The sequence below is a fragment of the Pseudozyma flocculosa genome (genome assembly GCF_000417875.1).
Source record: "Pseudozyma flocculosa PF-1 unplaced genomic scaffold scaffold00011, whole genome shotgun sequence".
Taxonomy (NCBI): Eukaryota; Fungi; Basidiomycota; class Ustilaginomycetes; order Ustilaginales; family Ustilaginaceae; genus Pseudozyma; species Pseudozyma flocculosa.
In genome coordinates this window covers 771,963-796,838 of record NW_006920879.1, presented here as the reverse complement: position 1 = coordinate 796,838, position 24,876 = coordinate 771,963, and the positions used below count along the sequence as shown (strand labels likewise).

At 65.0% G+C, this 24,876-nt stretch overlaps 9 protein-coding genes across 9 annotated transcripts in view; 4 read left to right on the top strand and 5 right to left on the bottom strand.

Moving 5' to 3' along the window:
• Positions 1-232: 232 nt before the first annotated feature.
• Positions 233-5,755, bottom strand: PFL1_03730 (uncharacterized protein; the record flags this gene model as incomplete). Its single annotated transcript, XM_007881249.1, has 1 exon — positions 233-5,755. The coding sequence occupies one exon, from the start codon at positions 5,753-5,755 to the stop codon at positions 233-235; it is 5,523 nt and encodes a 1,840-aa protein (XP_007879440.1).
• Positions 5,756-6,830: 1,075 nt separating this feature from the next.
• PFL1_03729 (uncharacterized protein) lies at positions 6,831-8,691 on the top strand (the record flags this gene model as incomplete). Its single annotated transcript, XM_007881248.1, has 2 exons — positions 6,831-7,908; positions 8,039-8,691. 2 exons carry the CDS (start codon positions 6,831-6,833, stop codon positions 8,689-8,691), a joined length of 1,731 nt encoding a protein of 576 aa, XP_007879439.1.
• A 764-nt stretch (positions 8,692-9,455) lies between these two features.
• On the bottom strand, positions 9,456-12,309 carry PFL1_03728 (uncharacterized protein; the record flags this gene model as incomplete). The annotated part of the gene is made up of 2 exons (XM_007881247.1): positions 9,456-11,162; positions 11,290-12,309. The coding sequence occupies 2 exons, from the start codon at positions 12,307-12,309 to the stop codon at positions 9,456-9,458; spliced, it is 2,727 nt and encodes a 908-aa protein (XP_007879438.1).
• Positions 12,310-14,328: 2,019 nt separating this feature from the next.
• On the top strand, positions 14,329-15,384 carry PFL1_03727 (uncharacterized protein; the record flags this gene model as incomplete). The annotated part of the gene is made up of 5 exons (XM_007881246.1): positions 14,329-14,529; positions 14,629-14,833; positions 14,923-14,978; positions 15,068-15,167; positions 15,263-15,384. 5 exons carry the CDS (start codon positions 14,329-14,331, stop codon positions 15,382-15,384), a joined length of 684 nt encoding a protein of 227 aa, XP_007879437.1.
• A 150-nt stretch (positions 15,385-15,534) lies between these two features.
• PFL1_03726 (uncharacterized protein) lies at positions 15,535-17,367 on the bottom strand (the record flags this gene model as incomplete). The annotated part of the gene is made up of 2 exons (XM_007881245.1): positions 15,535-15,641; positions 15,678-17,367. 2 exons carry the CDS (start codon positions 17,365-17,367, stop codon positions 15,535-15,537), a joined length of 1,797 nt encoding a protein of 598 aa, XP_007879436.1.
• Positions 17,368-18,734: 1,367 nt separating this feature from the next.
• On the bottom strand, positions 18,735-20,431 carry PFL1_03725 (uncharacterized protein; the record flags this gene model as incomplete). The annotated part of the gene is made up of 2 exons (XM_007881244.1): positions 18,735-19,638; positions 19,728-20,431. 2 exons carry the CDS (start codon positions 20,429-20,431, stop codon positions 18,735-18,737), a joined length of 1,608 nt encoding a protein of 535 aa, XP_007879435.1.
• A 555-nt stretch (positions 20,432-20,986) lies between these two features.
• On the top strand, positions 20,987-21,610 carry PFL1_03724 (uncharacterized protein; the record flags this gene model as incomplete). The annotated part of the gene is made up of 1 exon (XM_007881243.1): positions 20,987-21,610. One exon carries the CDS (start codon positions 20,987-20,989, stop codon positions 21,608-21,610), a length of 624 nt encoding a protein of 207 aa, XP_007879434.1.
• A 431-nt stretch (positions 21,611-22,041) lies between these two features.
• On the top strand, positions 22,042-22,831 carry PFL1_03723 (uncharacterized protein; the record flags this gene model as incomplete). The annotated part of the gene is made up of 3 exons (XM_007881242.1): positions 22,042-22,430; positions 22,582-22,679; positions 22,785-22,831. 3 exons carry the CDS (start codon positions 22,042-22,044, stop codon positions 22,829-22,831), a joined length of 534 nt encoding a protein of 177 aa, XP_007879433.1.
• Positions 22,832-23,248: 417 nt separating this feature from the next.
• PFL1_03722 (uncharacterized protein) overlaps positions 23,249-24,876 on the bottom strand; it is a gene marked incomplete at both ends in the record, with an annotated part of 2,510 nt that continues 882 nt past the window's right edge. Inside the window, one exon of the mRNA XM_007881241.1 lies at positions 23,249-24,841. Coding sequence (XP_007879432.1) covers positions 23,249-24,841 — 1,593 coding nt within the window. The remainder of the gene's footprint in view (positions 24,842-24,876) is intronic.

Here is a 24,876-nt window from a genome sequence, read left to right as displayed (position 1 = left end):
GCAGGGTGGCGCAGCTGGATAGAGATAGATTACAGAGGTGGTTGAGCCAATGGCGCGGCTGTGAGATGCTGGATTAGTTGGTGGCGCATCCGTTCGGCGTCGGTGTCGGTGGCTGCCCACTGGCCGATGCTGATTGCGCCGGGATCGGAGATGCGCCCTCGGAGCGCCCTTCATATGCAGGGCGGGTAGACGTCCCTTGCCGGGACCAGACTGCAAATTGCTGCTTGACGAATCATCCGCTCGACTCTGGCGTGTGTCCGGGCGCCGGCTGCTGCTGCTGCTCGTTGGCCTCCTGCTGCTTCTGCTCGAGCAGCTCGAGCTCGCGCTGCACCTCGGCGCGGAACCTCTCCTCGCGGATCCGCTGCTGCTCCGCCGCCTCCCTCTCGACTTCAAACAGCTGCGCCAGCACTTGGCGGTAGAAGCGCTCCAGCGCCAGCGGGTCGGCGCAAAACTCGGTGAACTCGCGCCGCACCTTGTCCGGGTCGGGGGCCTGCTGCTGGTTCTGGTGCTGATGCTGATGGTGGAGGTGGTGGAGCTGAGACTGGGCCGGTCCGCCCTCCTTGCCCTTGCCCGACTGCCGCGGGTTGATGGAGAGGTGCGAGGTGAAGAGGCGGTTGTTGAGCCAGAGGAAGCCCGCCTTGCCGCCGAGCACCTGGACAAAGCCGACACCGGACCGGTGGACAAACTGCGAGTACTCAAAGTGCGAGGGCCGCGAGGAATAGACAATGTCGACGTCCTTGGGGTACCGGTCGCTGGCCTCCTGATCGAGGATGAAGCCGAACCTGCGCAGCAGCGCGTACTCAAAGTACTGCTCCGCAATCGTGTTGGGCGGGAGCCGGTGCGCGTACGTCGACGGGTGTGGCGGCGGCAGGCTCAGCTCGATCTGCACGGGCGCCTGGAACGGGTTGTGCTGCGTCACGTCCTTGATCTGCCCGATGGGGGCCTCGATCAGCCGCAGCCCATACCTCTCGACGGTCCGCGTCCAGTTCTGCACAATGTCCTCGATGAAGCGCGCCGTGGTGCCAAGCCAGTGGATCTGGAAGTTGAAGCCGTTATCCGGATTGTGCGCCACGTCGTGGTGCAAGAAGGCCACCTCGGCCCGCTCGCTGCGGCGGCCCGGGTCGACGTCGATGATGAGCGAGCGGCTGAGCTGCACGCGCCTCTTGCGCTTCGTCATGCTGAGCGTGGGGTGTGGGTGCGACACCGACGGCTGGCGGCTGTGCCCACCCAGCGTCGGCGGGTGACCCGAGTCTGAGGAGCCGCCGGACGGCTGGCGCCGACCCTGAGGTCCCGGTCCGCCCATGGCAATCGAGCGGCGCGGCGCGTCCTTCTCGCCAAACGAGCCTCCGCGGCTGGGCGAGACATCGTCGCCGTGGTTGGAGCGTGAGCCGCGGAACCAGCTCTTTGCGGATCGGATGCCCCCGTACTCGCTGGCGAGGCGGTAGAAGTAGTGGCCGTCGAGGAAGCCGTGGGTCTTGTTGACGTGCTCAAACAGGCCGCCGTCCATGAGCTGCATCCCCCACTCGACGGCGTCCTCGCGCGAATGGACGTCGCTGTACTCCTGGCACATCCAGGTGACAAAGTCGGCGCCGGTGAAGATGTCGGCGTACGTCATGCGGTGCCAGAGCCGGTCATTGATGACCAGGCCGTTGGTCCGCATGTCCTTGGCAACCAGCTCGAGCGACCGTCCCGCCAGAGCGTTCTTGTGGCGCTTCTTGGACGATGCCGCAGAGTATGGCTGCGCGGTCCGATGCTGTGCGGCCTCATCGGCGGCCAGCAGCTGCTTCATGAACTCGTCGTCCCTTAGACTCAGCGCCGGGTCCAGCGAGGTGGGCAGGAAGCGCGGTGCCATGGTGGCGTCTCGCTCCTCGCGGCTCCTGACGTAGCGCGCACGGTGGAAGAGTTCAGCGAGCTTGTCGGTGCCGAGCAGGCGGATCTCCTCGTCGTCGAGGTCCTCGCCGGTGGGCGCCTTCATCGGCGGCGGTGAGCCTTCGGTGGGGACGAGCACGAAGCGCGTCCGCCAGTAGCGCAGCGAGTCGACGAACCGCTCGTCGACGTAGCCGGCGATGAGCGAGTCGAGGTAGGTCCAGTTGTAGCTCGCCGAGTCCGGATAGCTGAACTTGGCCTTGACCGTCTGATATCCCGGCAAGTTCCTCGGCCACACGCAGCACTCGTACTGCATCGGGTCTGTGTTGTACTCTGTGCGCCGGACGTAGCGCTTGACGTTGATGGCGCCCGCCTGCCGATCGTACGAGATGCGGTGGATCTGGTTGGTCATGCTCAGGAAAATCGGGTTGCCGGCAGACAGGTTGCCCGGCTGCAGCAGCTCCGAGGGCCAGCGCAGGGAGAAGTGCTTTGGGTCGTTGAGTTTGCGACTGGAAGCGGCCCGGACATTCTTGCTGGCCGGCACGATGAACTGGTAGCCTTGTGCGAGCCGGTGGAACGCCATCTCGCGCAGCACCGCCAACGCCGGGTGCGTCGAGGTCGACTTCTTGAGCAGGAACGAGACCGTCTCTGACGACACCGACGTCGTGTGCGGGTGCTCAGTCCAGCCGGCCAGCAGGTCGGCCTCGGTCGGCAAGTAGAGGGTCGTCAGGGGCAAGCACGCCGGCGTCGTCATCGACCTCCACTTGACGACGTGGTGGTTGAGGCGCCGCGGGAAGAGGTGCTGCCAACGCAGGAGCTGGCTCGTGTTGCTCTTGAGGTTCTTGCTCGGGTTCGACGGATTGACCAACGTCTGCTTCTCCACCTGCGCCCGCTGCGCGAACCGCTGCTTGGCTTCCTCTTCCTCGAGCTGCTGCTCGTAAGCGTCCTGGTCGCGGAAGATGCGCTCCTCAGCCTCGGCCTCCTGCCTGCTGCGGATAGCCACCTGCGCCGGGATCTTGATGGGGGCAATGTGCGCTGCTTCGTGGACGGAGAGGAGCGAGGAGGTGCGGCTGAGGATGCCCGGCGAGTTGACCGAGCGCTTGCTCGGACTCCTCTCGCGGTCCAGGTTGCTCCGCAGCTGGCTAGCCAGCACCTCCTGGATCCGCCGTGTGGCCGGGGTCGAGTTCAGATCTTGGCCCTGAACGTCGGCCTCGGAGCTGCCGCTGGCAGAGGCATGATCAGCTTTTGTGCCGGCGCCACCACCTGTCAGCGAGTTCCACAGCCAGCTCGCCGCGCTGCCGTACCCCTTGCCGCGCCGCGTCGGACTCGTGGCTTTGCTGAGGCTGACCGTCCTGGATCCGGGCCGCGAAGCTGCGGTCGCGGCGGAAAGGTGCTCGCTGGCTTCCTCTGCTTCCTCCTCCTCATTCAAGGGGTGCGAGGTCGCCGAGAGCACCGCGTCGGTCGGCGCGACCAGCGCCTTGGCCTTGCCGATTGGTTCCAGTAGGCGGAGACCACGCGGAAACGTGCTCGTCGACCGGATGGACGCCGGTCTGGAGGTCGACTGCGCCATCACCTGGGACAAGGGCCGGGTGGGTAGGGCGTACTTGGCCTCTTCTGGGCTTTCGCCCGTCGGTGGCAGGCCGAACCGGGTCTTTGTCGGCGATGGCGGCATGGAATCGTGCCCCGACGAGGCGATCGAGCTTTCGCGGCCCAGGCGTGAGGTCCGTAGTGCGCTGAGCTTGGGGTGCCCCTGCTTGTTCGGTGACGTCGATGATGCCGAAACGCTCTGCTTTCCGTAGCCGGAGCTGTTGGTCCGCTTGAGCTCCGGACGATCAAAGGGCCGCTGAAAGTCGCTATTGACAGGGCTCTCGATGCTGGCCGTGGCAGGCTTGACGAGACTCTTGACTGACGGCTCCACGTCGGCGAAGACGTCCCGATCGAAGCGTTCCCGCGCGATCCGGCGCTGCTCCTTGGGCGTCAGGCCGACCAGGGCCAGGTCCGAGAAGCCGCTCGCGGCTGGTTCGGACACAAACGCCGACCCAGGCGGCCCCACGTGGCGAGGCAGGTAGAAGGACGACTGGACCGACGAGGCCTTCGGAGCGGCGCGCAGGTCGAGGTAGGGGATGGCAATGTCCGAGATCTGGTTCTCCATGATGCCCATCATCTGGACCTCGTACATCTTGCAGCGCGGGACGAAGCGGTCGGCGCGGAAGGGCTTGTCCTGCTGAAGGTTGTAGAAGCTGCAGTCGACCCAGTGTGGCATCGAGTAAAAGTCCTCCTCGTCCTCGTCGGGCCGCTTGGCATCAAAGTAGAGCGGATCGGGCGGGGCCGAAGACGACGGCGCGGCGGTGCCCAACCGCTGGCTGCTGTGGCGGTGCGTGAGGGTGCGAGAGCCGCCGGGTCCTGCGCCCGGCGGACCTCTCCGCTTCGACCAGCTGTTGTTCTGCTGGCGCGGGTCGGGCGGGCCAGCTTCCCTCTGATCCGGGTAGTGCGACTTGAAGTGGAAGAGGGGCACCGAGTGCAGCGGCATTTTTGTGAGGCAGACGAGGTCGAGGCCGATTCCGTTTTCAATCATCCTCTCGGTCGTGATGCGGAGGAGGCGCTTGTCGACCTCAAAGTGGCCCGTGCCGGCGGTCAGGAAGACGATCGACAAGCCTGTGCGGTTGAGGTCGCGATCGATGTAGTGCTCGTCGAAGGGGTTGAGCGTAAGGTTGATGGCCTCGAGCAGGTTGCCCTCGTACGAGTAGGAAAGGCGGCCGGCCAAGTGGACGCGGTCGCGGATCAGGTCGGCGTGGAGCTCCTCCTGGCTGGCGGCCGGACCAGACACGGGCCTGCGCAGCAGCAGGATGTCGTGCTGGAAGCGGAAAAACTCCTCCTTGAGCGACGTCAGGATGGCCGACCAGTCGCAGTTGGTCTCGAGGTCCACGACAACCTTGTAGTAGTCAATGTACCATCGCCCCTGGCCGTCGATGCGGATGGGGCCCTCGAGCATGTGCAGCTCCGACTCGTCGTAGTGCACGCGCGCGAACAGGGTGATGGAGAGGACGTGGTTGGTCTGCACAGAGCGCCAGCGCTTGAGGAGCTCCGGGATAAAGCCTTGGAGCGCCTTTTCGTAGTAGATCTCGCCGTCCTCGTCAAACTCCCACATCTCGCGGGCGAGCTGGATGAACAGATTGTACTTGGCCGACTCGCTGCGGAAGATGGCCTTGGTCGAGGCGGCCACGTAGCCGCTGGTCACCTTCTTCTCCTTGATAAAGATGCGACCGATGGTGGCGCGCACGCTGCCGGCCAGCACAATCTTCTGTCCGCAGTAGACGCACGTATCCTCGAGGTTCTGCAGGAAGCGCCACATGTCGGCGCGCCCGACGTACTGGTCGCGGAAGTAGAGCTCGACGTGGTCGATGGTGTTTTCCTCCTTCGAAACGCGGGTAAGGACGGCCTCTGCGCGGTTGTGGAAGCCGTAGATGGAGGCAAGGTTCTTGGAGATGCTGATCTGCAGCTGCGACTGCTTCGCCGCGAAGTCGGGGTCGGCGAGCGCGTGGACGGGGCGGAAGACGAACGAAGGCTTGAGGCCCTTCCTGTGCCCCCTTGCATGCCCCGGCGTCGCCGGCGGCGGCCCGTTCTTGGACGTCGAGGTGGGCGCCTTTGCGGGCAGCGTGAGGCGGAGGAGGTCGCCCTCGGAGAGGTGGGGCAGCGAGTAGTCGGGGCTGAGAACGACCTCCTTTGTAGAGAAGTTGGGCGGCTCATGGGTCCAGAGAATGACGGGTCGCTCGTTGATCAGCGGCCTTTGCGGTCGGGACGACGACGAGCGGCGGCGGTCGCTGGCATTGCTGAAGCGGTCGACGCTGAGCGAGTTGACGCGGCCGGAAGGTGCAAAGTTGGACGTCATGGTAGGCGGTGTCCGCGCGAGGGCGTCCAATGGGGGTTGCGAAAGGGGCGCAGATGCGATGAAGATGGTAGCGCGGCCGTTGTTGGCAGCGGAGGTGGGTGGGTGCTGGCTGGCTGGCTGGCCGGGGACTGCGCCGCGCTTATCCTACGAAAGCGGGACGAGGATATTGCATCTCGGGGTGGGGCTGGTGACGAAGGGGCAGGGCAGTAGCTAGCTCGAAACGAGACAGCCTGGACATTGGCGGTGGGCGGGGGCGATGCGATGGGCAAGCGGTGGTGGCGGAGCAGGCGATACGGGTGCGGGATCGAACGGGGAGCTGGTGTCGACTGAAGCGGGACAGCCGTGAGGGATTAACCGCTGACTGCGTCGTCGTCCTCGCTCGTGCAGACTGTCGGCGACGCCGATGGCGGTGGCAGTGGCACTGGTGGTGATGGTGGTGGCGGCGGCGGCGGCAGCGGCAGCGGCTCGTTCCGATGGCAGGCGATGGAGATGCTGGATGAAAGCAGGCTCGAGGGGCACAGAGGGAAGGCGTAGGTAGCAGGTAGGTCGGGCGGGTGCCGAGTCCGACGTTGGCTGGATGGGCCACCCAGCGAAGGCAGGCCAGCAGAGCCGGGTGGAGCCAAGCAGCGAGCGGGGCTGGCCTGGCCAGGCCAGGCGAGGCAACGTCAGGGCGAGGCGCAGCGCGAGCGTGAGCCACAACGGCGCGGGCCACGGGCATGGGGCACGGACGGCGGCGGAAGAAATTTGAGCTCAGGCCGCCCAAGGGGCGCCCGCGCGCTCCCAGGCGAGGGCATGGCTCGGCCTGCCATCGTTGCCAGGCGTTTGTGTGGCCTTGCGTTGCGTTGTGTTAGGCCCTTCCCTCGTCCTCATCTTTGATCCCACTCCACGCTCCCCTCCCCTCCTAGGCCCTTTGCGCTCTCCGCCTCTGCACGCGACCGGCTTCAGCTTCCACTTCCACTTCTTGTTCGACCTTGGGCTTCGGCTTCGATCCGGCTCACTCGGCGGCTTGCTGCTCCTTCTTCCACCGCTCACTTCGGGCTCGCCTCCGGCCGCGCGCTGCTTTGGACCCGCGCAGATGGTCGGCAGCTCCGGGGCCAGCGGTCCTCGACTCGCCTCGGGAGCGCCGGGTGGCCAATACCATGGCGGTGCCGGCAGCTCGGCCACGATGCGGCTCTCGCCAAAGGCACAACGGATGCTGCCGCGGTGGCTGAGCTACCTGCTCAACCGGATCCTCGCCGCCGCATCGCGCCTCGACGCTTCCACGTCGGTGCAGCAGAACCTCGACCGCTTCCGCGCCTGGCAGCCCACCAAGGGGCAGCGCTTCAAGTACGCCTTTCTCCTGCTCATCGCCGTCTTTAGCCTCTTTGTCATGGAGTCGCCCGGCTTTCCGCTCAAGCTCCTCATCCCCGCCGCCTACGCCGCTACGCTGCTCCTCCCCATCACGTCGCAGTTCTTCCTCCCCGCCGCTCCCATCTTTGGCTGGCTCATCCTCTTCTACTCGTGCAAGTTTATCCCCGCCGCGACCCGCCCGCACATCTGGGTTTCGGTGCTGCCCACGCTCGAGACGATCTGGTACGGCGCCAACATCTCGGATATCCTCACCCAGTTCGGCCATCCCGTCCTCGACATCCTTGCGTGGATCCCCTACGGCGTCATCCACTTTGTCGCCCCCTTTGTCGTCGCCGCCTTCCTCTTTGTCTTTGCGCCGCCGGGCAGCGTCAAGGTGTTTGCCAACGCCTTTGGCTTCATGATGCTCTTCGGCGTCATGATCCAGATCGCCTTCCCCTGCGCCCCGCCGTGGTACGAGCTGCGCGAGGGCATCACCCCCGCCAACTACGGCATGCGTGGATCGCCCGCCGGCCTGGCCCGCATCGACGATCTGTTTGGCGGCCACGGCTACACGGTCGCCTTCACCGGCGCCCCCATGGTCTTTGGCGCCTTTCCGTCGCTCCATGCCGGCAATGCCACCATCAAGGCGCTCTTCTGCAGCTACTTTTTCCCGCTCGCGATCCGCATCGGCAGGCTGCGCCTCGACGCCCGCGTCCTCTACTGGGGCTACTGCTTCTGGCTCTACTGGTGCACTATGTATTTGATGCACCACTACCTCATCGACCTCGTTGCCGGCGCCTGCCTCGCCACCATCTGCTTCTATTGTGAGTCTCGCAGCGGCCGACGTCGCAGTGCAGGGTCGCGAGGGGGAGCATTCGGCAACCTGCCAACCACGCTGACCGCATCTGTGGCCGACCCCTCCGTTTCCGTTCTGCCGCCGACGTGCCGCCCCAGTCTTCCTCACCGACGAGATGCGAACGGCGATGGAGCAAAACTACCCTTTCCGCAACTCGGCCGCCGCTCCCTCGAGCGCCGCGCCTCCTTCCAACCGACCCGGGTCGGCCTTTGCGACCAACCTCGAGAACGGGTATCCCAACACTGCCGAATCAGTCCCGCTCGACGCCATCGCCGCCAGCAGCAAGGCGGGCGCGCCCTACATTTCCGCCTCGGCCGAGGCAAAGGACGAAGAGGCGAGGCTAGGCAGCTCGCTCTCGCGGCCCAACTCCTCCTTGACGGGGAGGCGGACGTCGTCGACGAGTAACGCGATGCAGCATGCGCAGCACCACAACGACGTCGTCTTTGCCATCGACGACGGGTCGATCGACGCCGGCGACCTGGGCGCTTCGGCGGCGGCGGCTGCCCACGGCGGGGAAGAGGACAAGCAGCGCCGGCCGTCAACGCTGGCCGCGTCCAACAGCGCCTCGCTTCGCGCCGGCGCGACGTCGCCCGTGCCCCGCGCACGCAGCCCGTTGTCACGCACAAAGAGCCCAGCATCGTCTTCATCGGCGGCGGCGGCGGGTAGCCACGCTGATGGATCGGCGACGACGGCGGCGGCGCCGCCAAAGCACCGGGATAGCTTCGACGACTGGGGAAACGAGAGCGATTAGATGGGACTTCTCCTTTTCCCCCACCGCGTCTCCCTCTTGCCGGTCATCCCGCTCGATCGCCTCTTAGAGCAGACAGGAACGTTTTTCCCCAGCCCCTCTCTCTCCTCCATTAGATGTTATGCCCTGCCACGACCTCGCCTCGATCGTCATGCCTCCCTATCACGATCTATTCCCAGCCGCCCGCCCCTAGCCTCGACCCTCGGGGAAAGGTCCAGGTCGATCCCACCGATTCTGCGGGACACCCACCGCCCGCTGGCCTTTCAACCCTGTGTAGATATCTCGCCGCCCTCAGATAATCTGGACTCGTTTGACCTCCGGCTTCCGAGCTAGCAGACCGTGCAAGCGGTGCCAAGAGCGCGGAGGGCACCGGGCAGTGAGAGTGGTGGCAATGAAGGAGGGCAGCCTCGCGCCTGGACTGAATGGTGGTGATGGAAGGCTACGTACGTACAGTCACAGAGTCAGGTCGATCCTTTGGTCGTGCAGAGTGAGGGAGGGCCGTTGATGAAATGAGAAGGGGGGCACGAGCACGAGTGTTTGGCAGCAGATGGCGGGCTTGGATGGCGCGAGGCAGGTCGAGCGTCAAAACGAAGGTTGGGCCAGAACGCTGGGTCAAGACGAGCTGCGGTGAAGCAGGGCAGGTATCGGAAGGGAAGCGACCGCAAAGTGCCGTGGCACAGAGCACAACTTGAGAGAAGTGCAACGCAAGGAACGGGACCGATTTGGTGACGCGCGGATCAGGGAAGCCGGCTCGCTGTTGGCCAGGCTCAGAGGTCGATGTCAAAGACGTCCGACTTCCAGCCGGACTCGAGCCTCTCCTTCCTCTGCTGGTTGCGGGCCTCGCGCGAGAGCTTCTGCGCCTCTCCCTTTGCCTGCTTGCTCGTCTTCTTGGCGTCGCCCTCGAGGCCCTCGACGCCCTCGCGAACCTGCTCGACGGCCTCGCGGGCGCCCTCGCGCACCTCTTCGACGCTCTGCTTGGCCTGCTCGACGCCCTCGCGGATCGTCCTCTCGAGCTCCTCGTACTGCTGCTCCTTGCGCTCGGCGTGCCTGGCCGGGCCGCCCTTGCCGGGGAAGAGCTGCCTCGAGTGCGACGCGCCGATGGCCAGCTTGAAGTCGCCGTGCGGTCCCTCGACGAGCACGCCCTGGGCCAGGCCGACGTCGGTCTTGGGCTTTGACTTGGCCGCCCTGCCGTAGGGCGAGAAGGCGTCGTCCTCGGGGGCAAAGATTGCCTTGGTGTAGGCCTTCATCGACACGCCCTGGCCCGACTTGAGCGCCGTCTTGCTGTAGCTGTTGATGACCTTGGCGCGCTGCTGGGTGGCCCACAGGCTCCTGTCGGCGTTCTGGAGCCACGACTGGATCTGGCTCTCGAGCAGGTGCTGCAGCGTCTTTCGCACCACGGGGCGCACGAAGGGCATCAGGAAGAAGTTGAGGAACCAGTGGCGCGTCTGGCGCACCTTGATGGCGAGGTGGCTCATGTCGACGCTGACCTTGTCGACGCGGAAGTACGACTCCTCGTCGTCCTCGTCGGCGTTGTGGAGCTTGACGACGAAGCTGGTGCCGTCGCGGCCGCCGAGGTCGAGGTCGAGGAAGCCGTAGTCCTCCCAGCCGAACCAGCCCGTCTTCTTCTTGATGTAGTAGGCCACGTCGGCGGCCTTGATGCGCAGGCCCGTGACCTCGAGGTAGAGCGACGAGTCGACATTGCTGCCGTACGTGTTGCGCCTCTGCGACAGCGAGAGGTCGTTGCGGTTGACGATGCGGATCGAGTCCGGGACAAACGACGCCGTCGAGGCGCGGAACGAGAGGTCGTCGATGACGACGTCGGCCTCGGGCGACGAAAACTCGAGCCTGGGGAAGGGAATCTCCTGGATCTGCTGGATCATTCGCGGGATGATGACCTCGACCGTGTCGCGCACCAGGATGCCGGCGTCGGTGCGAATCGTGTTGACAAAGCCGCCGATGCCGCTGCCGCCCTTGCCGAACGACTCGCGCAGCTTGAGGAAGTTGACGTCGTCGGCCAGCTTCTCGACGCGCTGGCCCAGCTCGCGCAGCTCCGGGTCCTCCTCGAAGCCCTCGGCAAAGTTGGAGATCTCGTCGAGCACCTCGTCAAAGTCGCTCTTGAGCTTGTTGAGCTCCTTGTTGGCGTCCTTGCCCGACGCCTTGAGCATGGTCTGGGCGCGGTCGTAGAGGTCCGACGCCTCGCGGTTGGCGCGGTTCGACTGGATGTAGCCGTCCTGGTTGAGCGAGCGGTCAATGAACGCCTTGACGTCGTCGATGAACTCGCGCAGCTCCTTGGTCTCCTTGGACGCCTCCTTGTCGTAGACGGCCTTGACGTGGTCCGAGAACTTGCCAAAGGCCTCCTTGACCGGCTTCAGCGAGCGTCCAGAGAACTCCTCGAGGATGTTCTGCAGCAGCTCGACCGATTCGCGGAAGTTGGCGTTGGCCTCGGCTTCGGGGGTGTCGATGTCGACGTCGGTCTGCCGGCCACGGAGAAAGAGAGTGAGAGGATGCAGAAGAGGGAGCGACATCGAGAGGTCAGTCCGACGTCCCACATGGCAGAAACTGGCGGGCGGTCGGCTGCCACTCGCATCATCCGCAACTTACCTGCTCCTTTGCCTTTTCGGCCACGTCCTGGACGATGTCGATCCACTTGTTGCCGATGCTGTAGATGCCGTTGAGCGCCCTCTTGAAGTCGGGGTCCTCCTGCACCTGGCCGACGACCTCGCGGATTCGCTCGATGAACTCGTCCTTGGCATCGTCGGACGTCTTCTCGTCGACCCACTTGGCGGCGTCCTGGAGAGAGCCCTTGGCGTCCTTGGTCGCCTGCTGGGCCGAGCTCTTGGCGCGGTCCGCCGCCGACTTGACGTCCTCGCGCGAGGGGGCCTTGATGTCGATGGCGTCGCCGCGCGCCTGGCGCTCGCGCTCGCTGGGCCGGATCTTGCCCTCGGCTTGGCCGGCCTTCCTGGCCGCCTGCGACGCGGCGTCGGCGGTGAGGTCTCGCAACAGGAACTGGATGTCGGCCACGAGGTTGCGGAAGGGCTTAGAGGTGACAAAGAGCTGACCGATCTGCTGGACGTTGTGGAGGACCTGCTTGGCGTCGTCCTTAGCCTCGGAGCCTAGGCCGTCTGCGCCGACCGACGAGGTGCTGGGGAGGTTGTACGAGACGCCGCCCTCGCCGCGGAGGCCGACCGAGGCCTGCGAGGTCTGGTAGAAGAACTTCTGGATCTTGTTGTCGCCGTTCTTGCTCTCGGCGACGCGCTCGACGCAGGCGAGGACGCCCTTGAGGTCCTGCAGCACGCGCGCGCCCTGCTGGCTGAGCTGCGACGAGCCGGGAACGTTGCGCTCGTCGAGGACGGGGCTGTTGATGACGCTCTCGATCCACGAGCTCAGCTGCTGCTGGCTGGGCATCTTTCCGGCGCGGACCGCGCCGATGACCTTGGCCAGCTTGACGAGCGACTCGCGCGAAGGCGCCGCCTCACGCGCCTGGCCGACGGGGTCGTTGGGGTCGACGCCATACTGGCGGGCCGTCTTCTTGGCGTCGTGCTTGAGCTGGGTGCCGTACTCGGCAATGTCCTCGCGGGCGTTGCGAGCGTGGGTCGGCAGGAGGGGCTCACGGTCGGACATGGCGAAGAGAGCGAAAGGGCAAAGGCCGGAACTCTCGCGTAGAGAGACGGGGAGAGACGGAGTGGAGAAAGGAGGAGGTGGCGGCGGTTCGTCGTACGGCCCGGTTCGATAGCAGGGGGGAAGCTAGGAAGGTGTTAGGGCGAGGGTCGAGGGGACGGGCTGCTGAAGTTGTAGCCGGAGCGACAGAACGGGGGAGGGCGTCCGGAGGAGGTGAGGAGGACGAGGCACGAGATGGATGGAGGGGGAGTCGACAAGACGTCCCGGCAGCGTCGCTTTTAAGGCAGCGCGCCTTTGCCCGCTCGCCACGATGGTTGCCGCGCCGGCGCAGGCCTCCGCCTGCCTGCGGTCTCGATGCCACCGTACAGACCGAGAGAGGCAAGCTGGCAAGGCAAGCTAAGGAGGTCGGTTCGGTCGAGCCAGGGTCCTAGCCTGTCTACTACCGGTAGCTGCTGGCTGGCTCGACGGGACCCAGGGCGAGCAGGGTGCCGGACAGGCCAGCCAGCGGACCCCATGACGGGCGTCATGGGGGTCGCGATGGCTGCGGCCAGGCAGAGATCGATTTGATGGGAGCGGGGCTGTGCTGCCGCTGCCTGACGGTCGCCGGCTGGCTGGCTGGCTGGCTGTCTGCTGACTCTGCCTCTATCCGGATGGCTCAGCCTTGCTTGCTGCTGCTTGCTCGCAGCCTCCGCTTCCACCTGGCTGGCTCCTCGCCCCGGAGGCTGTAGGATAGCATAGCTAGCCTACCCCGGCCTGGTCGGTGCGCTCTGGCTGCAGCATGTTTCGGTTCCTAGGCTGCCGGCTGACAGCACAAAGCGCAAGCAAGCGGCAGCAGGCAGGGAGGCAAAGGCAGGCAGGCTGCGCGCCCTTGAGGCCGTCTGGCCAGGCAGGTCGGGCAAGCCGATGTATGCTGCTTGGCGTGCGTGGCTGGGGTGTTGCGTCTGGCCTGAGTCACGGCTGGCTGGCCGCATCCATCGACGGCGCCCCGTCTCGGCCATGCCCGCCATGCTTTGCCTGGCCTGCCCTTCTCGCAGCTGCTCCGCTCCCTACCGGGAGTCCAGCCTGGCCCTATCTGTGTCTTGACTCTCACCCCGAGCGCATCTCTCTTCGCCACCACCAGCATCAACGTCGGTGCGGCGACGACGACGACGACGGCAGCGGCGACAAAGGCAGGCGGCCGGGGCTCGTGGCTGCGGGTATCAAGGCTAGGGGGCCCAAGAATAGCTACCACCGTACCGTGCCGGGGTAGACCCTGCCTGCTTCCAGACGAAGCCCGGCATCGCGCCTTAGCTTGCCCGCGCCAAGCGACGGAAGCGGGGGAGACGACGGGGAAGACGACGCAGGCCAGGCCAGGCAGGGTCGAGCAACGTCCGGCCTGACCGACGACCGAACGACCGACCGACCGTTCGAGCGACCACCGCGGCTTCGATCCGCTTCGGGGCAGCTGCGGAGAAGCAGGCAAGCAGGCAGGCCGCCTTTTTGGACGCACCCGTCTGCAGCGCATGAGCGGTTGCAAGACGTCATCTCTGGGCGAGCCGGTCGACCCGAGCCTGCCTCTGGTTGGACCCTTAACTTGCTCGCTGGCTCGGCTGTCGAGCCTGCCTGCCTTGCTTGTTTGCTGCTTGCTTGCTGGCTGGCTGGGTTCTTTTCCAGCGTGGGCTGCACCGCGTCATCGCTCGAGCGAGCTTTTTCCTTTTTTCCATCCCCGCCAAGCCAGGCCAAGCAGCCCCCGCCGCCGCGCGCCTTGGCCTGTCTTTGGTCGCACCACGCCAAACTGGCGAGCGCAAGGCCAGGCCCGGATCCGCACACGACAACCTTATTCGCCATTCTCGACAGCGCTCAGCTCGACAGCGCAGCGCCCGCAAGCACCAACTCGACGAGGCTCGTTGGCCATCCTGCCGATTCGCTCCATCGACGCCGCAGCAACGGCACCGAAGTGAAGCGGTAGCGTAGCTGGGCGGTGCGACTGAGGGCACGCTCCGTCGGCCCGCCATCTTTCGGTCTGGCCAGTCTGCGACGGCGATGGAGGCGGCCACATCCTCGTCGGTGATGGCGCCCGCGCCCGTCTCTCCCAGCGATCCGCACGAGCTCGTCCTGCTACCGTACCGCGGCGAGCAGCAGCTGCCCGAGATCAACGAGCTCATCGAAAAGGAGCTTTCGGAGCCCTACATCATCTACACCTATCGCTATTTTGTCAACCAATGGCCACACCTTTGCTTCGTCGTGAGTGATGCCGAGAGCGCTCCGTAATAAGGCAGGAGATTTCACGTCAGACAGCTGGCTCAACCTCCAAGCTGTGGCTTCGGCGACAACGCGCGGCAGGCCTATGCGAGAGGAACAGGGACGGCCCGAGTGGATGGCATCGCGCCGGAGGACCTCGACCCGACCTCGCCCGAGCATAGGAGGCATCTCTTTCCCGTCGGTGTCATCGTCAGCAAGCTCGACCGCCACCTCAAGGGCAAGCGCCTAATGCGCGGCTACATTGCCATGCTCAGCATACGAGAAGAGTGGCGAGGAAGGGGCATCGGTGCGTTGACTACAATCTCGCGACGGTGTGCGATGGTCCCGGTCGATGCTGACACCGCAGCCTACGCCCAATCCGCCTGTTGTCGACAGCGAAACGCCTGATCCGCACATCGTTGGACGAGATGATCCGCGGAAGCGCACAGGAGGTACGTGGGCCCTTTGGGGGCTGTCACCGTCTCGACAGATCTTGACTGATGCGCGGCAAGACCTTGCCCCTCTATCTGCTCCCTTGCAGGTCGTGCTGGAAACAGAAGCAGACAATCAGGCGGCGCTGTACCTGTACGAAAGCTTGGGCTTCATCCGCGAGAAGCGACTGCATCGCTTCTATCTCAACGGTAGGTATGCTTCCCCAGCCAGAGCTCGACGGCGAGCGATTGGACTGCTCGCTGACGCTTGCTCTATCCCGCCCCTCTCCCCGTGTCCACGTCAGGCAAGGACTCGTTCAGGCTGGTCCTACCGATACCAGAGGAGCTGCTCGCACCGATCGAGGATGGGCAAACGAGCGAAACTGGCGGATTACCTTACACCATGCCCAGCGGAGCGATCCTCTAGTCGCACGCGGTAGGGCTTGCTTAGCTGCAAAGCGGCAACATGTCATCTATCTATTCATCTATCGAGCAAGCATACGCAGCGCGCCTGCATCGTCGACGCCAGCGTCAGACGATGCAGCCTCGTGACCGAAACGAAGACGGCGGAGAGGACTCAGAGCCAGTGATACGGGAGCTGCGTGGCCCTGCCTGGAGACTCGACCGAGCCTTGGCGGGCCGTCGCCAGCTGTCCCATCGAAGTCTGCCTGCGCGGATCGTGAGCTGTCGGAGCGTGGAGAGAGAGGCCGAGTGATCCACCCGATTCGCGGCCTTTAATCAATGCGGTCGGACCGTCTGGAGCTACGACGAGCGGCTTGGACGACGGCAGGTCGCTCAATCGGTGCCGAACCGTCCGGTCCTGTGGCTCGGAAAAGGCATCCGGATCGGCAGCGGCAGACTCGGTCTTGATCGTCTTGCGCGAGAAGCCTAGGCGGTTCCAGATCGGACCGGTCTTGGGAGGCTGCGACGACGACGACGACGACGACGACGAGGAAGGGGCGCCTGCGACGTCGTCCTTGCCTTGATGGGCGAGGGGTGCCCTGCCCGCAGGGCTCAGCCTGGCCGTTTTGGGCACCCATCGACGGCTCGGACCAGGGCCGGCGCATTCGAGCTCGTCTCTTTCCCAAGGACACGGATCGTCTTCGCCACTGTCGATTGTACGCGAGGCGCTGTCCACCTCTCCGTCGTCTCCAGATTCAGACGACGAGGAAAAGGAAGGCAAGAAGCTCGTCTCGATGACAGGCTTCGGCGCCACCGCTGCCGCCTTCCCGCCCGGAAGGCTGGGCAAGGGCTTGTGCTCGACCTTCTCATCGCTGGGGCTGGCACCAGGACCCGGACCCTGACCCGGGCGCGGTAGTGCGGCGTGGACCACGTCTTCGCCAAAGAAGCGGTTGAGCTTGAGGATGCGCTTGAACTCGCCGATCTCGCGCGGCGTCGATACGTCTTCGCCTTCGCTCAGCGAGCTCGTTCGTCGGTGGTGCGTCGGGCGCCTAGCGCCGTCCGAATCAGTCCTCCGCCGAGGCGATGATGTGCCTGAAATTGGGGCGGATGCGTTTGTCTCGTTGTCTTGCACGCGGCGGGACGTGGGAAGCCCGCGTCGACCGACGTTGTCGCTTCCTGCTGACCCTGATTCTGGGGAGCTCTCGGAATATCCCGATGAGCTGGAGCGGGGCCCGCCGCCCAACGATGGCGTATCCACCAGCTCAAACACGGCTGACTCGTACTTGTACAGTTTGCGTTTTGCCCCTTCCGCACGGCGGGCCCGCGGCGTGCGGGGCGATGGCGGGGAGCACGACGCTGTATCCTCGTCCGTGGAAGCTCTAGCGAGCGGGGGCGTCGACGGACGATCCCGTTGTCGGCAATCGAGCGTGAGGTGCTTGGTATTGGCGTCCTCGGGCCGTGCCGCGTTATCGCGAATTGATCCCGAAGACGACGCGGGCGGCGAAGGGCAAGCGGCACGAGCCGTAGCCCAGAGGGCCGGGCTACTCCAGACGCGACTGGGGAAGAGGCGCGGCGTGTCGGAACGGACGGACGCGCGGTGGGCCTGCCTCACGGCGCCATCGTCATAGATCGGGCTACACGGGTCCTGGTCATCGAGGAGCGGGAGAAGAGACCGGGACGGCGACGGCGTCCTTTCCTCGTCACCCTCGTCATCGTCGTCGGCGTCGTCATCGTCAGTGTCTGTGTCTGTGTCCCAACCCTGGCGACCGTCGAACCGAATCGGCCGAAGCGACTCGACTTCATCCTCGTCCTCGAGCGCGACCGTGTCGATCCCGGTAAAGCTCTGGCTCGAAGAGACGCGATGCGGTACGTTGTCGTTCTGGTCTGAGACGGGATCGCGTTGCGGCTCGGCTTCCTTCTGTCGTGCCCAGCTCAGGAGGCTTTCGCGACGCTCGAAGCTCGTGCGGGCCCGGCCGGGACTTGAAAGCCCAGAGACTGCTGCTGTCATTGGTGCCCGGTCGTGCTCGAGGATCGTTCGCTACCGTGATCGAGTCGATGTACGAGAGGGTTTCAGCGGATACCGACCGTCAAGTTACCCCTCGCGAGCAGAGATGGTGCGGCAATGGGACTGCAGAGACCGGCCGCAAGGGCTAGAGGAGCAAGAAGCGGCAGGGGTAGCAAGGGAAACGAGGGAAGAGGAGGTTGGAGAAGAGGGGAGAATGGGACGATGTGGCGGGGGCATGGATCTCTTTCAGGCCCCTCGCAGCATCTGACCACGCGAGCGAGAGCCAAAGCCTCCTCACCATCGTCCCCCGCTTCGCTTCGCACTTGCACCAAAGGTGAGCTGAGATCTACCTCCCACCTCCTCCCTGCCTATTGTCCCGCTCCTCCTTCCAACTGGGTAGGTCAGAGACCTACCAGCCGCTGTTCCCTTCTCCTCGTCGTGACGAGGGTCGAGAAACAACAGGGAGAGCGAATCACGGCGACCCGGTCCCTCACTCACGGCAACATCACCGCAATTGCCGCGGGTGCCGACTCCCCCCACCGTTGTCGGCAGATCAGGCCACCCCACTCACTCTATCAGAACAGGAAACGATGGAAACAAATTTGCTGCGGAAGTGGGTGGGTCGTCGTTCCTGTTTCGCGGTGAGTTAGGCAGGGGCATGACGGGCGCCCCGAACACGTACGTACGTACCGTCCACCCCTTTGCCGCCGCGACGGGGTAGGGGTCAAAACCCCATAGGCACGGTGCACAGCGACGAAGGATGGCGACGCCGGTACATACGCCTCTTTGGCTTTCTTCGATAGGCTCCATCTGGTCCACGTCTCTGTTTGTGAGCATGTGCAGACAAGATGCCTCGCAGGACACCTGCTGTCCGATCGAGGTAGCCTCTGGCTCAAGATGAGAGATTGAGGGTCACAGCACCCAAAGACACCGCATCCCCGGCCCGCCTTGGTTGGAAGCAGGGTGGTGAGGACACCGAGTGGGTGAGTAGAAAAGGCCGCGACGCGGGGAAGATGGGCATGAGGGCGGGTGCATGGCGCGACAACGACTCTCACTTGACGACCGTACCTGGCCGTCTGCAGGTTGGCCGCCCGCCAACGAACGCTAGATACCGATTCCGACAACCAGGCCTTCGTTGTGCAGACGGCCAACCGAATGGCCAGATGTGCAGGCTCGATGGGGCAAGCATTCTATCGGATTCGGGAGTGGGGGCGAGATGGATCCGCTGCTGCAGTAGCGAGAGGTTCGACAACCGCATACCCGACGCTGTGCAGTTCGCCGCCGCCTCCTGCTTTTCACTTCTCGCAGTCGGCCCGACGAGCGTGCCTGTCCAGACGACCACTCCGCGCACCTTTTCAACGGAGATCGGCTCAGACGCCCCACCCCTCGCCCTTGATCTGCCACAGCTCGCTGAGGACGGCGAGGCGCTCGGGGAGCAAGTCGAGCTTGTCGGTGGGGACATTGGCAATCGAGACGCGCAACCTCGCTCCCGAATCGGTGATCGCACCGGCGCCCGCCTCCCCCTTCTTGGCTTCGTGCTGCGACGCAGGCGAGCCAGGAGGCATGAAGAAGGTGCCGGGAAGCGTGACGACGCCGACGAGCTTGGCGAGAGCCTCCGAGACCTTCTCGCTGGGCGTCGAGGTGAATGGGTGGCGCACAAAGGCGTAGTACGCGCCCGAGCTCTCGACCGCCCAGCCCCACTCTTCCGGGCTCTTTGCACCGTCGCTCGACGACGACGACGACGACGACGACGACGTGGAAAGCAGGTTGCCGTCCGAGTCGAGCCGGCGCGGGACCTTGCGCGAGAGGCCCTGCTTGAAAGCCACGCGGCGGTCGCGCAGCTCGCGCGCCGTCGACAGCCGCCACTCCCTCTGCTTCTCGTCCGCCATGGCCCAGGCTACAGCGCGCTGCGTGTCGGTTCGAGGAGGGCCGATCTGCAAATTGTCGAGCGCCTTGGCCATCGGTCCAAAGGCGACGTCTTCGCCCCCGGTCGCGCTGGGCGTCACCTGCTGCAGGAAGGCCGGGTGCGCCACGACTCCACCCAATCGGTGGCCAGGGATGGCGTACGACTTGGAGAAGCTAAACAGCTGGATCACCGTCTGGCGCCAGTTCCAAGCGGAATCGCCGTCCATGCTTTCCTGGAAGACCTCGTGCGGGCGTCCGAGGGGCAGAGAAGTGGACGGCGAGCCTTCAGCGAGGGCGGTCCCCTTTGCGCCGCTGGACGAGCCGATTTCCGGCCTCGCCTCGTCTTCGGCGAGGACAAAATCACGATACCTGAGCAAGGGGAAGGCCATTGTGACGGACATCAAGTCAGAACGTGCGGCAAGCTGCGGATAGCCGTGAAGCAACGCTGACCCACTCACGTTTCGTCGAGCAGGAGCGCGATTTTGGCGTCGCGGCAGGTCCTGGCAAAGTCGTGGATCAGGGCGGGCGGGTAGAGTGCTCCGGTGGGGTTGTTTGGCGTGACGAGGATGACGGCCTTGATCTTTGGGTTGTCGCGGAGCAGCTGCTTGAGCGCGTCGGTCGAGGGGAGGAAGTCGGGCTGCGCCGTGGGCAGGGGCACCGTGTCGATGCCAAACGACGAGAGGGTCATGAAGTGGTTGAAGTACCATGGCGTGGGCACCACGACGGCTTCCCCGGGCGCGGCGAGCGAGAGGACGGTGGCGGCAAAGGCGAGGTTGCATCCGGCGGTGATGGCGACGTCGTGGGGCTGCACCTGGTTCCTGTGCCCTGGCAGGTCGGCGGAGCGGTAGACGCGGTTGAGGTCGTCTGCGACGGCCTTGCGGATGGCGGCATGGCCGAATACGGGACCGTAACCGTGGCTGTACTCTGCGTTGGTCTCGTTGGCGATGTGGTCGAGGAAGTCCTTTGTGGGCGCCTGCCCGGGCACGCCCTGGGCGAGGTTGAGGAGCGGGTGGGCGTCGAGGGCGGATTTGGCTGCGAAGGGCGAGGATGTGCCCGGGTAGGAACGCGCCCACTGCGCTCCGATCTGGACGGGCGGATCGATGGTGCGGTGATGAAGGAGCGGGTTGAAGGCAAAGGCGGGGCCGGATGAGGTTGAAGACATTGTGCTGCTTGTTGGCGCCGTGCTCGATGTGAGGGTCAGGTGGGGGGCTCTGTTCAGCAGACGGTTTAGGGCAACTGTTGGCGATGTCAGCATGGAAGAGGAAAGTAGCAACGAAGGAGGGGGTCGGGTGATGGTGACGAGGAAGAAGCGATGCTTTGCGGGCGACAAAGTGACTCGGGCGGCGGCGGCGGCGGCGGCGGTGTCTTGCAAGCGTTGCTGCTTTCCCCACTCGTCGTCGAGGTGAGCGTGGGGTAACAACCCGCCAGCCAGCCAGCCAGCCAGCCAGCCAGCCAACCAGCGGCGCCGGCCAATTGACCGGCGTCTCCGAGGGCGGGCCGAGTTGCCCGGGCGCGGGGCCAGCGCCCTTCTCTTCTCGACCCTCACCTACTCGCCATCATATCCTGCTTCGTCCCGCTTGACGCCAAACAGCGGACCGCGGCCAATCACCGCACCCAACAGACACCAGGCCATCGCATCGCATCGCATCGCATCGCATCGACACTGGCAATCCCGACACCATTGCGTCGCTCTCCACCGCACCTGCCTTCCCTCACCATGTCGCGTCGTACCGTCATGAGCTTCCACCACATCCTCTCGCGCACCAAGATGGCCACGCTGCACGGCTGGGCGCGCGAGCTCCGCCTCTGCGGCATCCTCAAGGTGGGCTACCCGGGCGTGCTCGTCTGCGCCGGACCGCCCGTCGTCGATGGCGCCGCATCACAGGCGCCCGCCGACGATGCCGTGGCCGAGTACGTCCGGCGCATCAAGCGACTCCGCTGGCAGACCTGCACGCTCAAGGCCATCTCGGATCTACCTGGGTGCAGCGGCTCGACGATGGCGATGAAGAGGGACACCGCAGGGCGCAACGGTGGCGGGCTCGATCCCCTCGTCGCGTTGGCTAGGGCGCTCGACGCTTTCCAGCGCGGAGCATCGTCGGCGGATGCCACCCCGCGCGGACCCGCAGCAAAGGCGGTCAGCCTCCACGGCTTGGTCCAGATCGAGAGTATGAAGGATATCACTGCCATCCTGCGCACCGCCGACCAGCTCATAGCCGACAGTCGCGATGGGCGAGCTCAGCAGCCATCGTCGTCGAGCAGCCACGCCAAGGCGCCATCAGGAGGGGCGCAGGCCACGGGGGTTTGGGAGGGGTTCTACAGCGAAGCGATGCGTTCACCGTGATCATGAGAGCCCGCGGCTCAGCTCCGTGTGCATGTGTGTGTGTTGTTGCGTGTGCCTGTCTCTGCTACCGATGATGCGTCGTCGCGATCCTTAGGAAAGAGGAGTGATAGGCCAGGCGAAGCTGCGTGGTGCCGACTTCGGAACCGAGCGCCCATGGAAATTTCCGGGGGCCAAAGAGGTGGGCGGGCGAGGGAGCGAGCGAGAAGGAAGAGCTGGGCAGCGTGTCCGAGAGTCAGTCTTGGAAAGTCGTTTCCGGTGGCCACGGCTCGAATCGGGTCAGCAACCACCGCCGCCGCCGCCGCCGAGATAGGGTACCACCACGCCTCCGCCTCCGCCACCATCATCAATCACCCTCACCCCTAGCTCCTTTCCGTCCAGGCCGTCTTTCCATCCGCAAATTCGCCATCAGCCCGACCAGAGATACCCACACCATGATCCCCACTTCGACCCGTCTGGCGCTGCGCTCCGCACGCAACGCCCGCTGCCTCGCTAGCACCTCCACCTCTTCGTCTTCCCTAGCTCCCGCTGCCCCTGCGACGACGGCGGCGACGGCGACGGCGACGAGATCAACGCACCTCACCTCCGCCTCGCGCTCGGTGCCGCACGCCTTCCGACCTACGTCCCAGCTCCTCTTCCAGCACACGCCCCGCCACGAGATCGCCACGCCCATCCTCATCGGCGCCGGTCTGGTCGGCGCGGGCATCGCCGCCCAGCTCCTCCTCAAACCCAAGTCGTCCGGCCCCTCGGGCGGGAAATGGATCAAGGGCGGCTTCAACGCCAAGATGGACAAGAAGGAGGCAGCTCAGGTCCTCGGTCTTCGGTGAGTTGCCGTTGCCCCCTTTCAATTGCCCTCTGACTTTACTGGGCAGGCAGGCAGGCAGGCAGGCAGGCAGGGCTGACTCTTACTCGTCTACCCACGCGTGCTCCTCCGCTTTCTGTCTCCTCCAATCATCCGGTCCCGCCTCGACCAGGGAGACTGCACTGACCAAGGCCAAGGTCAAGGAGGCGCACCGAAGAATGATGATCGCCAACCACCCGGATCGAGGCGGATCTCCCTACCTCGCCAGCAGTGAGTGATCCCACCCAGAGCCTCCCCCTCCCTCGCTCCTCCGCCTTGACGCGAAACTCAATCAGTCCTCTTCGCTTTCCCTGTCCTTGAACGACGGCTCGGCAGAGATCAACGAGGCAAAGGACCTTCTCGACAAGCAGGTCAGCCGATAGACCCGCTCCCACCCACCCATCTCGATCCAAAGTCACCACCATAGACCGAAGCAGACGATCGCATCTCACTTTCTCCGTCGCTCGCGCGCTACCCTCCTTCGCCCTCGCCTTGTACGATACGATCACAAAACATCCCAGCACGTCGGCCGTGCTTTTCTCGTCACTCACGCACACCATTCATCGCAGAGGCTCGATCTCGGTCCCTTCATCGGCTCGCACAGCCTCGGCGCGCGGGGCATGGCACTTTTGTCACACTTGGGCACAGGACCAGACCAATCGGAGAAGGGGGGGAATCAGCGTATTCTTTGGCGAAGGCAGAGGTGGATGGGGTTGGGGGAGGGAGGACGAGGGAAATCGGAAGAGGGTGTCGCGACGGCAACAACAGCGATGTACGCACACAACGCTGCGACTGCACGCCTAGCTGCTGCTGGCACCGACGGCGAGACGCTTGAGGTGCTCCATAAACACCTGCAGGCTGACGTCGTCGGTAAAGATGGCCGCACCGTTGGCGCCCGCGCCGTAGACGCCGCCCGACATGTGCGTCGTCGACGGGTTGAGCTTGGAGAGGAGGAAGCGCGCCTGCGAGCCATTCTGGTCGCACACAATGTAGCGCGGGATGGGGAAGCGGTCGGCCAGCAGGTCCTGGGCGTCGGCCTTGGGGTTCTCGAGGATCTCCTTGAAGTTTTCGTAGCCCTCCTGATCCTGGTAGCCCGCCTTGCGCCACTGGGCCACCGTCTCGCCGTGGAAGATGAGGATGTGGAAGAAGGTGTCGAGCAGCAGCACCACGTCCGGCCGGATCGACACCGAGTCGAGCAGCACGGGCTGCGGCGGCGCGTCGAAGCCGTACGACATGAGCGTCGGCTGGATCATGATGAGCGAGTTGTTGACGTCCTCGCTGTTGAGCACGTGGCGGTAGAAGGCCGTCTCGTCGGGCGAGTTGTTGAAGACCTGGAGGAACTGGCTGCGTCGGAGGTGGAACATGAACTGCGGGTAGATGCTGAAGTTTTCGCCCAGCCGGAAGCTGGTGGGGTCGTCCTTGCGGTAGTCGGCAAACTTCTGGCAGAGGCGGATCAGCATCCGGTCGAGCCAGCGCAGCACGTCCGGGCTGTCGTCGATCTCGGCCTTGAAGACGGCGATCCTCGCCATCAGCACCGCCGCCGCCTCCTGGTCGAACGAGGCGGCAATCTGCTGCGAGCCGCCCTCGGCAAAGTTGCGCGCGATGGTCGTCACCCGCAGCCGGTACTGGCCCGACGCGTGCTGGTAGTGCGTCACAAACTGGATCAGGCCGCGCGAGCCCGGCTGCAGCGGCTGCCCCGGCGGCGTCACCACCTCAAAGTAGATGCCCGCCGACGTCTTGGGCGTCAGCGAGCACATCTTCCACGCCGACGTCTGGCCGATGCCGATCTCGGTCTCGCCGACGCAGCCCGACTTCTTGTTGGCCGACACGGCGTGGCCAATGAGGCCCGACACCTTGAGCTCCTTGGTGCACTGCACGTCGAGCGTGGCGTTGAAGCCCATCTGCAGGTGCCCCTGGTCGTCCTTGGTAAAGATGCGGTTGAAGCTCTGCTTGAAGATGCCCATCTGGAACGAGTCGGCCAAGATCATGTGGCCATTCGTGAGGTTGCTGAGGCCCTTCATCTCGAGCAGGCCGACCTGGTCGAGGCAGCCGGCAAAGACATCGATCGTGTGGCCGTTGCCGGCGGCGCGCTTGGCCATGGCGTCGTAGAACTTGATGGCGCGCTTGTAGTACTTGGCCGTGTCTTTGTCAATGTCGTGGTGGGAGCGGATACGCTCGCGCAGCTCGGTCGAGACGACCATGCCGGGGCCCTCGGTGGGCGGGCCACCGCAGAAGAGCATGATGCGGGCGCCCGTGTTGGGGAAGGTCGTCTCAAGCATGCCGACGGCGACGCCGAGCGCGACGCCCGTGCACCGCTGGCTTCGCTTGTCGTTGGCCACCGGCCAGGGGTCCTTTTGCAGCTGCTCGAGGATCTGGGTCAGCTGGAACTCGCACTGCGAGACGGGCAGCAGGAAGCGCGAGGCGCCCA